The sequence below is a fragment of the Procambarus clarkii genome, chromosome 18 (genome assembly GCF_040958095.1).
Source record: "Procambarus clarkii isolate CNS0578487 chromosome 18, FALCON_Pclarkii_2.0, whole genome shotgun sequence".
In the NCBI taxonomy this organism is placed as follows: domain Eukaryota; kingdom Metazoa; phylum Arthropoda; class Malacostraca; order Decapoda; family Cambaridae; genus Procambarus; species Procambarus clarkii.
In genome coordinates, this window is record NC_091167.1 from 38,714,082 (window position 1) to 38,725,162 (window position 11,081).

The 11,081-nt window shown below is 49.6% G+C and overlaps 1 protein-coding gene across 1 annotated transcript; it reads right to left on the bottom strand.

The window, feature by feature from the left end:
* Positions 1-707: 707 nt before the first annotated feature.
* LOC138366091 (protein piccolo-like) lies at positions 708-8,439 on the bottom strand. Its single transcript, XM_069326823.1, has 2 exons — positions 8,393-8,439; positions 708-2,592 (listed from the first exon to the last, which is right to left on the bottom strand). Exons 1-2 carry the CDS (start codon positions 8,437-8,439, stop codon positions 708-710), a joined length of 1,932 nt encoding a protein of 643 aa, XP_069182924.1.
* Between the last annotated feature and the right edge of the window lie 2,642 nt (positions 8,440-11,081).

Below are 11,081 nucleotides of genomic sequence, written 5' to 3' on the forward strand. Positions count from 1 at the left end.
ACATAACATAGGGGATATTAATAAGGTATTAAATGTATCAACATAGAGTGTGACATGAAGGCAGCTTATGTTCTTCTGGCTGCTTCCGTTGCAGGGTCATTCGGCCCAGCTTCTGCGTTGGCCCGCGGTCTTGAAGTGGGTAGAGTGTAACAGTGTATTAGCTGGTTATTGATAATATTAGCTGGTTATTGATAATATTAGCTGGTTATTGATAATATTAGCTGGTTATTGATAATATTAGCTGGTTATTGATAATATTAGCTGGTTACTGATAATATTAGCTGGTTATTGATAATATTAGCTGGTTATTGATAATAATTCAATAACAATTACTCTAAGAGGGAGTAACAACGCTTGAGAGATACCGCACATCTTCAACATCATTAATATTCACCATGCACTCAACTCAGCGACTCATCGCCTCACTAGTGCTCGCCAAGCTTCCCCCTGCACACTTCTGTAGGCTACAGTTGTAATCTAGGATTCGAACCTAGGCAGCCCGGGTCGTCCTACTGACTACACCAGCCACTGCCCTAAAGTGTAAGATCATGGCGCCAATTAAGTAGCTTTCAGATTCTTCTGTGTTGAGTATCCACTCTTGTCTGTCTGTTTGTCTGTCTCTCTCCCCACCTCCCCAGTTCCTTCCTCTCAAGTGTCCTTATCAACCGTCCTCAGTAAACATTTATCTTCCTCCACATAAATAATTACTATTTCAGTTTAAATCTTTCTCTCGCCCCAGGCGGTGAATTAGTTTCTCTGGTGTTGGCCACTTGCTGGTGTTGGCCACTTGCTGGTGTTGGCCACTTGTTGGTGTTGGCCACTTGTTGGTGTTGGCCACTTGCTGTTGTTGGCCACTTGTTGGTGTTGGCCACTTGCTGTTGTTGGCCACTTGTTGGTGTTGGCCACTTGCTGTTGTTGGCCACTTGTTGGTGTTGGCCACTTGTTGGTGTTGGCCACTTGCTGTTGTTGGCCACTTGCTGGTGTTGGCCACTTGTTGGTGTTGGCCACTTGTTGTTGTTGGCCACTTGCTGGTGTTGGCCACTTGAGGGTGTTGGCCACTTGAGGGTGTTGGCCACTTGCTGGTGTTGGCCACTTGCTGGTGTTGGCCACTTGAGGGTGTTGGCCACTTGCTGGTGTTGGCCACTTGCTGGTGTTGGCCACTTGTTGGTGTTGGCCACTTGCTGGTGTTGGCCACTTGCTGGTGTTGGCCACTTGCTGGTGTTGGCCACTTGCTGGTGTTGGCCACTTGCTGGTGTTGGCCACTTGCTGGTGTTGGCCACTTGAGGGTGTTGGCCACTTGCTGGTGTTGGCCACTTGCTGGTGTTGGCCACTTGCTGTTGTTGGCCACTTGCTGGTGTTGGCCACTTGAGGGTGTTGGCCACTTGTTGGTGTTGGCCACTTGCTGGTGTTGGCCACTTGCTGGTGTTGGCCACTTGCTGGTGTTGGCCACTTGTTGGTGTTGGCCACTTGTTGGTGTTGGCCACTTGCTGGTGTTGGCCACTTGCTGGTGTTGGCCACTTGTTGGTGTTGGCCACTTGCTGGTGTTGGCCACTTGTTGGTGTTGGCCACTTGCTGGTGTTGGCCACTTGCTGGTGTTGGCCACTTGCTGGTGTTGGCCACTTGCTGTTGTTGGCCACTTGCTGTTGTTGGCCACTTGAGGGTGTTGGCCACTTGAGGGTGTTGGCCACTTGCTGGTGTTGGCCACTTGCTGGTGTTGGCCACTTGAGGGTGTTGGCCACTTGCTGGTGTTGGCCACTTGAGGGTGTTGGCCACTTGTTGGTGTTGGCCACTTGCTGGTGTTGGCCACTTGCTGGTGTTGGCCACTTGCTGGTGTTGGCCACTTGCTGTTGTTGGCCACTTGCTGGTGTTGGCCACTTGAGGGTGTTGGCCACTTGCTGGTGTTGGCCACTTGCTGGTGTTGGCCACTTGCTGTTGTTGGCCACTTGCTGGTGTTGGCCACTTGAGGGTGTTGGCCACTTGCTGGTGTTGGCCACTTGCTGGTGTTGGCCACTTGCTGTTGTTGGCCACTTGAGGGTGTTGGCCACTTGCTGGTGTTGGCCACTTGCTGGTGTTGGCCACTTGCTGGTGTTGGCCACTTGAGGGTGTTGGCCACTTGCTGGTGTTGGCCACTTGAGGGTGTTGGCCACTTGCTGGTGTTGGCCACTTGCTGTTGTTGGCCACTTGCTGTTGTTGGCCACTTGCTGGTGTTGGCCACTTGAGGGTGTTGGCCACTTGCTGGTGTTGGCCACTTGCTGGTGTTGGCCACTTGAGGGTGTTGGCCACTTGCTGGTGTTGGCCACTTGCTGGTGTTGGCCACTTGAGGGTGTTGGCCACTTGCTGGTGTTGGCCACTTGCTGGTGTTGGCCATTTGCTGGTGTTGGCCACTTGGTGGTGTTGGCCACTTGCTGGTGTTGGCCACTTGCTGGTGTTGGCCAATTGCTGGTGTTGGCCAATTGCTGGTGTTGGCCACTTGCTGGTGTTGGCCACTTGAGGGTGTTGGCCACTTGCTGGTGTTGGCCACTTGCTGGTGTTGGCCACTTGAGGGTGTTGGCCACTTGCTGGTGTTGGCCAATTGCTGGTGTTGGCCACTTGCTGATGTTGGCCAATTGCTGGTATTGGCTACCTGCTAATATTGATCACTTGCTGGTGTTGACTATATGATGTATTGTCCACTCTGTTCTTGGCAGTTTTGAATTTAGTTACTCTCTGATAATGGAATTGTTGCGAGTCTTTTCAGGAGTTGGCTTGAGTATGATCGCTTACTGCGGTCGTTCGCATGACTTATCCTCTTCTCTCCTTCTCGTTTCTTAATCTCTGTCCTCCTTTCTTTATTTCTCCTCCCTTATTCACCTGTCTCTCTTCTTCCCTCATTCTCCTATCCTTCACTTCTTGGCTCTCACCCGTCTCTCACGCCGGCCCGACACGTGCCTAAAGCCACACCAACAACTGAGAAGCTCTGGGTACTAGGAATGGGAATGTTCAGGCGTTCCTGAGTTGCAGGGATTCCAGGCGCGCTAGTGTAGTGGGAATGCGCCAGAAGGGAGCGTGTGTGGAAGCTGTACAGCTCACTGAAGCAGGTTTTTCACCCTCGCTCGTGAAGGGTTGTGAACAACGGCTGTTACGAGTGTATTTGTGCATGAAGGTCCACGTATATCTATATCTATAAGAAAGATAATGTCTACTTGTCTTGTAACACCATAATGGTGCTTAGTTGGATTTTATTTAATATTTCACAGAGCATGAGTCAGCCAGACAGGATTTTTAGAGGCGCCAGGTTGGCAACCGTAGTAATTAAATAAGTCACACCTAGAGGAGTTAATGACCACAAGTTGACCTGTGGTCAGGTCGTGTGATTTGACCTTGCTTCTGCTAAGCTAATAATTGCAGCCAGGTCGCCGGGTGTGTATTTCAAACAAGCCGCCAGTTAAGGCGTGGCTTGGTAGATGGCCTGGGGCTATCTACTTAGTGGGCGGGGGTTTAGCTCCTAGATTCGCAATAAATACCCAGGGAACTGTACATTCGAGAGCATACCATAGGACAGCATCAGCAGACTGCAGGGTATCAGCAGACAGCAGCCGAGACAGGCTGTCGGCCGGACAGGGAGATTCTGCCTGTCAGCTGTAGACACCCTCCCCCCCCCCCCCGCTCTCTATCCAACTTAGGTTCAAACACTCGGTGAGTGAACGTTAAGGTGACTTATTTCGTGTTTCCTTAAGTAAAAGGGTTGGGTTATGTGATTATCAGGGGCAGTTAGCTGTAGTGTCCTCGATGACTTGTGTGGTGACTCATGTTGCTTACTAATCTGGACATAGTGAACCTTAAGTTCGATTGCTTGAATTATGATACCTATCATGTTAAATATAATCGATGAATTTATTGTTTAAATTGTCTTTAATTTTGTTCCTTAGAAGTTTGTGAGTTGAGGCGAGAGAGCCTCTGAGTTTAATGATTTTATATGAGTACATGGTTAGAGTTGGTACATGAACTCCTTGAGTAATTTTGTGATACTGACAAGTTCCATTTCTTGCCTTGTATGTAATAAACTAGAATGGATGGTGGCAGCCCTTTCCAGTCCTTTTTCTCCCTCTTTAGCCCTTTCTACTTATCTACTATCTTCCGTTCTACCCTCTACTGTCTACTCCACTCCGTGTTCTCAGTCTCTCCCTCCGCCTCTCTTCAAACTTTCCCTTTCACCTGACCACTCCTCGCTACTCCCAGACTCCCCTCCTTACTCCTCCCACCTACTCCTCTCCCTTCTCCACCTCCCTCACCCCAAACCCTCGCTCATTACTTCATTATTCATTTCTTTCTCTCGCACAAATTTTCCTATACGTTATAGTCTGTCCAAGGATGGAAGCCAGACGCTTGGGGCTAGCCTAACCCAACTTTTAACCGTGAAGCACGAGAGGTATAGGAATGACATAGGCCAGTCGGGGTCAGCTCCGGTGCCATACTTTAAGAAATATCGGCATCTAGCCCCCTCATCTTCCTGCATGCGATTTTCATGATGTTAAGTCTGGAATATTGTTTGTGTTGCCCGTAGACTTATTTAGCCATTTCGGTTCTGTACAAACTCCTTTCTGAGAGAGCAAGAAAAAGAGGTGAAGGTAGGGGAGAGGGAAGGGGAAGGGTGCAGAGGGAGAAATGTGTTTAATGAGAGGGAAGGTAAATTGAAGAAAATTTCTTAGTATCAATATTAAATTACCAAAATTCACGGCAAGGAAACTCTAGCAATTATCAAATAATTGATTTACTACAACGTTTCGTTCCTCTCTGGAACGCCTTCAAGTAGAGAATGAATACAAAAGGTAAAATAATAGGCTAAATACATATGAGAAAGTAACGAGTGCATTGCATTTGTTAATTACTCTGACTCTGAAAAATTGTGTCTAAGGCTTCTATGGCTCATTTGTGTACTCAGTTTTCACTTATGACCCCTTGTGCTAAAGTGTTTTATTTACCTTGCCAATCCCTTTGAGAATTCTGTATGTGGTAATCATGTCTCCCCTAACTTTCCTGTCTTCTAGTGAGGGGAGGTTTAATTCCAGTAGCCTTTCCTCGTTACTCATGGTGAAGGAAAAACCTGGTGAAGGAAATCCTACCTGAGTACCTAGGTCAACAGGCAGGGGTACATAATCCCAGCTTTATAGACTGCACCACCAAATGTGTATCTCTTTCAGGACCAGCACCCCAACCACCGCTTCCTGAAGCCCATATGCAATCCAGCTGGGATCGCCCCATTGCTGACCAAAAAGCTGCGACAAATCCACATGACACTGCCTGACTTAGAGCTGTAGCAGCTCCCCATGCAGGTGACTTCCTATTAGCAACCCCAATGTCAGCAACTGCCACTCGTCTCGCACCGCAGCCCGTCCAAATTGCTGTGGCTCTCCGCCTCGCTGCCTCAATCCACACCGAATACAAGTGTATTTGCGGCGAGGCAGTGGCCGACAGGTACGGACGGCATGGCCTTCTCTGCCAAAGGACAGGAGGATGGCATGCAAGACACGGCGAGGTCAATGACATTATTAAGAGAATCCTTATCATAGCCGGTTGTCTAGCAGAGAGAGAGCACCATTCCCTAATTCTCATCAGAGTATATAGGCAAGACAACAACGCCTCTTTCTAGGCGATTAACAATGCACAAACAACAGGGCTCCATCAAGCAACATGGAATCTCTTCTCACAACCAGACCATCACCAGAGAAATCTTAACAAGCAACACAGAAATCATCGATGGATACAGCGATAGCTGGAGACTCGACATAAGCGAGACACTATACATAAAAAATTCAACAGCGGCAATCAACAGCCAATTAACGCATAACTATATTCTACCTACTTCAAAACCCCGAACCAACATAGAAGGTTATCTTGAGGTTATCTTGAGATGATTTCGGGGCTTTAGTGTCCCCACGGCTCGGTCCTCGACCAGGCCTCCACCCCCAGGAAGCAGCCCGTGATAGCTGACTAACACACAGGTACCTATTTTACTGCTAGGTAACAGGGGCATAGGGTGAAAGAAACTTTGCCCATTGTTTCTCGCCGGCGCCCGGGATCGAACCCGGGACCACAGGATCACAAGTCCAGCGTGCTGTCCGCTCGGCCGACCGGCTCCCTGAAGCCGCAAGAAGCAGCATGAGAAAATATGGGCCAATAGGGAGCCGGTCGGCCGAGCGGACAGCACGCTGGACTTATGATCCTGTGGTCCCGGGTTCGATCCCGGGCGCCGGAGAGAAACATTGGGCAGAGTTTCTTTCACCCTATGCCCCTGTTACCTAGCAGTAAAATAGGTACCTGGGTGTTAGTCAGCTATCACGGGCTGCTTCCTAGGGGTGGAGCCCTGGTCGAGGACCGAGCCGTGGGGACACTAAAGCCCCGAAATCATCTCAAGATAACCTCAAGATGACACAAAAGAAGTTCTTTCTAATGTCTCTGTGGCTCATTTGGGCACTCAATTTCCACCTGTGTCCCCTAGTGCGTGTGTCCCCTTGTGTTAAATAGCCTGTCCTTATCTACCCGTGTGTGTGTGTGTGTGTGTGTGTGTGTGTGTGTGTGTGTGTGTGTGTGTGTGTGTGTGTGTGTGTGTGTGTGTGTGTGTGTGCGTGTGTGCGTGTATGCGTGTATGCGGTGTATGCGTGTGCGTGTGTACGTGTGCTTCTTGTGCACGTCCGTAAGTGTAAACAAAGAAGCAAGAAGATAATTTTTAAAATTACCAAATAATAACACAGAAGTAAATATACCCAAAATAGATCAAGCAGGTATGGCGTCACGGTCATTACCTTTAATTACATTAATTAAGAAAACAAATTATTCCCCCGAGGAGGCGGCAGAGGAGAGGGGAGAAGGGAGGAGGAGGAGGAGGAGGAACCAGAGAGAGGAAAAAAAAGAGGCGGAATAAGAGAGGGAAATGAAGAAGAATTGAAACAGGAAATGATGAGAGGAGCAAGTGAAAAGGTGGAAAAGGATTGAGAGAAAGAGGAAGAGAAGATGGGAATGAGCACAATGGAGAAGAGAGAGAGAGAGAGAGAGAGAGAGAGAGAGAGAGAGAGAGAGAGAGAGAGAGAGAGAGAGAGAGAGAGAGAGAGAGAGAGAGAGAGAGAGAGAGAGATTAGAATACCAGAAACAAGAAATTGATGCTTGACAAATTCTCCACCACTTAAATTCTCCATCACTTACCAATGTTGTAAGGCGTTTGGTCCAGGTTTGAACCCCAGGTTTTCTGTGGTGTCAGACGGTCACAATATCGTACATGTAACAGCGACGAATACTACAGCGTAACACATGAACCGAGCTCACTACACCAGCGCCACCACACCGATACCACAACAATACCAACCTCGCCGACACCACACCTTCACACAATACCACTATATCACACACCATCATCACCTCCATACGTATTTACACCCATACAATGCCAGTGCTGACATCCACAGCAGAGACCGCTGACATCAGTACCACATCACTGACGTCCACACCTTGTATTGCATTAACGAAAGAGCAGCTCTCCCGAACTTTGATTTCGCTTCCATTTTCCCAGAACCAGGTTCGTATCCTGGCCGGGGAGGATTTACTGGGCGCAATTCCTTAACTGTAGCCTCTGTTTAACGCAACAGTAAAATGTGTACTTAGTTGTAACAACGATTCTTTGCGGCAGGGATCGTATTCCATGGACCTGCCCGAAACGCTACGCGTACTAGTGGCTGTACAAGAATGTAACAACTCTGAAAATATATATCTGAATATATCTGAAAAAAACTACAATCACACCACTCACTCGTCACAGAATACACCAATCACAGCAAAATACCAGCAACACCACACGGTAAATAATGAATCAACACTTCAGAGCCATCACACTAGCATCCCCTCCCCCTCACTTGATGCTACATAGCCTTCCCGGTTTGATGCCTTCTTTTGATAATTACTTACTTCCCCCCACACTGACACTGCACTCCTACAATAATACAGTCTCAACACGGCAGGATCGTCACCAAACCTGCCACACATATACCATCACAATACGGCAGGATCAATAACAAAGCTGCTACACACATACAATCACAATATAGCAGGATCATCACCAAACCTGTTACACACCACAGATACCGGTTTAAAAAAGGAAGAAGAAGCGATCTCACGGTTCAATTACTTACGAGTGATTGAAGAATGAGAAAAAAAGAAACAGTTACTGAAATAGTAACAATTAAGTTTGTGTTTGTAAAGAGTAGAAGCTCACGTGGTAACCAGCCCACCCACTCTAAACTCTGGCTTAACACTATCAACCGCTGGAGAAGTTATTAACAAGGCCTCCACTATTGCTTACTGACCAACCACTAAGTATACTTTTAGTCCTGCACTTAATTCAAGACACAAAAGATATACTCACAGCGTATACTTCTTCTTCTTCTTCTTGAGAGTAGGTGCAGTTTGCATGAAGGGTCTACCCTCCCGATAACTGCACCAGGATTGATGTTGGGAAACGCGATGACGTTGAGGAGGATAAGAATGTCAAAAGTGCTAGTTGCGTCGGGCCGTAGATAGAGGAGCGGCGACTGAAACAGAGGTGGATGGTAGAGGAAGACTCATCGCACCGTAGGGCGGGATGTCGAGATCACTACGTCAGCTGATCAACGTCGTAGCGTGGTGCGCAAGACGGCTACTATTATTTTTCCGGGAACTTTTAAATCAGAAAGTGCATGCAGCACGCCTCCCAAATCGCCCACGTGTCAAAGACGATTTTTAACACCTGACCACCAGGCAGCGCCTTTGGCTGAGACATCCTATCCGGCACCCCGTAAACAAACTCCTTTACCCGCGACACAAAGATAGTGGAAGAGCACCACGGGATCGGAAACACCCGGGCATCCCGATAAGGGCCCATCACCTGATCCTCACAGGTCATGACCCCCGCCAGCTGGGACAAGGCGTCCCCCAGACCGGGGCAACGAAGGAGGGGGAACCGCAGGGGATGCAGGCGCGGCATCGACTCCGCCACTGGGCACAGGAGCCGAGGCACATCTTTCCTCAGCACCACGACGAGGTCCTGATCATCAGGGGCAACCCCCACTGCAGGGATCCAACAGCAGGAGGCGCAGGGGGTGGGGGTGGGAGGGTGGCACAGGAAGCAACTTGGAGCCCCTCACAAGCTCGTCATCTACAGAGGGGAACGCCAGAGCCCTACTCCTCCACCTCCTCCCAAGGCACACCACGAAGGGGAGACACACTCTGAGCCCGCCGCGAACGCTTCGAGACAGGCTGCATCGCACCACTCCCACCAGGCCCCACCGCAGGCACGGCTACCATCTTCACATCCACATGGGCCACACCCTCACCGTCCGAAGAGTCCACATCGCCCACACTGTCCACATCATCCTGGGAAACAGCCTCAGAACACCGGTGCGCACGTTTCTGCAAAGGGACGGAAGCATCACAACTACAGTCGCCAACACACACAGGCACGGCAGGCTCCTCCCCCTGTCGAAGCATCCTCTCCAAAACAGGAGAACCCGCGTCACCGGGAGCCGAGACCACATCCACAGGCGGTGACGGGACATAGACCTCTACTGGGACATTCTCCATTACACGCAGCGGTGGCGACGGCCCGACACCCACACACACACCGGCTCAACCCCAGGGGCCACGGCAGTAACCAGACGTGTCGCACAGGCCGTAGAACTCACCTCAACAGGCAGAGCAGCAGACAGGCAATCAGGCGCCTCGGGGGACAGTACCCACTCCGTCCTCAGAGCCGTCCGAATGCAACAGGGGCGGAAAATCCTCCCCACGAAAAATATGCACGCTGCCAGTTGCTCCCACGTCACACGCCGCAGCCAGATGACCCTCGTGACCACTTATAACAGGTGCGCGGTTGCCCCCGATACAGGCAGCGGAGTTGTATCGGTTGCCCCCGATACAACCCAACACGGACATCGACGACGGTACACTACACTTCAGTGACATCGTCAGGGTGCGGGAGCCGTCAAGCATACCAGCACAGTGCCCGGCAAGGACCTTGTTCCAACGAACACTTAACACAGTCCCTAACCGTTCAAAACAAGAGGTTAAAAGTTCGTCCTGAAATTCGAAGGGGGCACCATGCACTGCCACATACGTCAGGGCGACACTAAGAGTCACCACTTTAACAAAACCAGCAGTATCAGGGAGAGGGTAAACACGAACCTCACACCGCCCGAGAAACGCCTGAAAGGCAGCCTGAAGGCGGAACTTGACCACAGCACGGTTGCCCTGAAGCAGCTGGACGCCCTCAAAGTCCGACAGCTGCACATGTAGCACGTCCATCAGGGCGACACCAACCAACGGATGGTCCACCGGCACCGTAAATGCCAAACCAGCCGACAATGTCCTCCTCACTGGAGGTCGAGATGTCCCCATGGCGAATCCAAACGTCACCCTGTCAGTGGCAAACCACCACCAGCAGGGCAACCAGCAATCAACCAATGTAAACAGTAGCCAGGAGCGGAGACACCTCAGGAACGTCCGACCCGGCCGGTGGTTGCCACCCAACTCCACATAGCGTATACACAGCGGAAAACGGTATTCGGCACTCTGTGAATATATCCCATGTGTAAACATTGGAAAATTACCCCTTCGTCCCTCACTCTTTTTTTTTTTTAACGAAACACGCTTTATCACAACCCTGATCACGCCATATCATAACCATCCTGAGGTTATGATCGTACAAACTGAGGCTGACCCCCAAAGACGCAATAGTCAATTTAAACGAACTGTTTAACCATTCTCAGATTGACCTCAGTAGGTCATTTTAAAATTAGATCATTCTCACTCTCGGAATGCTATACTGGAGCATTATTGTAGCGTTTGCAGCACCGTAATCTCATTCTGGGGCATTGCTGGATTATTTTCAACCTTCAATAAAGGAAAAATGTGAGAAATCAGGTGAAGGCGCCGAGCGTCATCGACTTTATTTAGAAAATTGTTGCGTATATTGGCTACATCAAAGTTTTTCTATTTTGCACGGAGTTCAAGTGACTAATTATCTGGCGCGGATAGTCGAGGGCTGTTGATGGGTCCAAGTGGGTCATTAGTGCCATCAG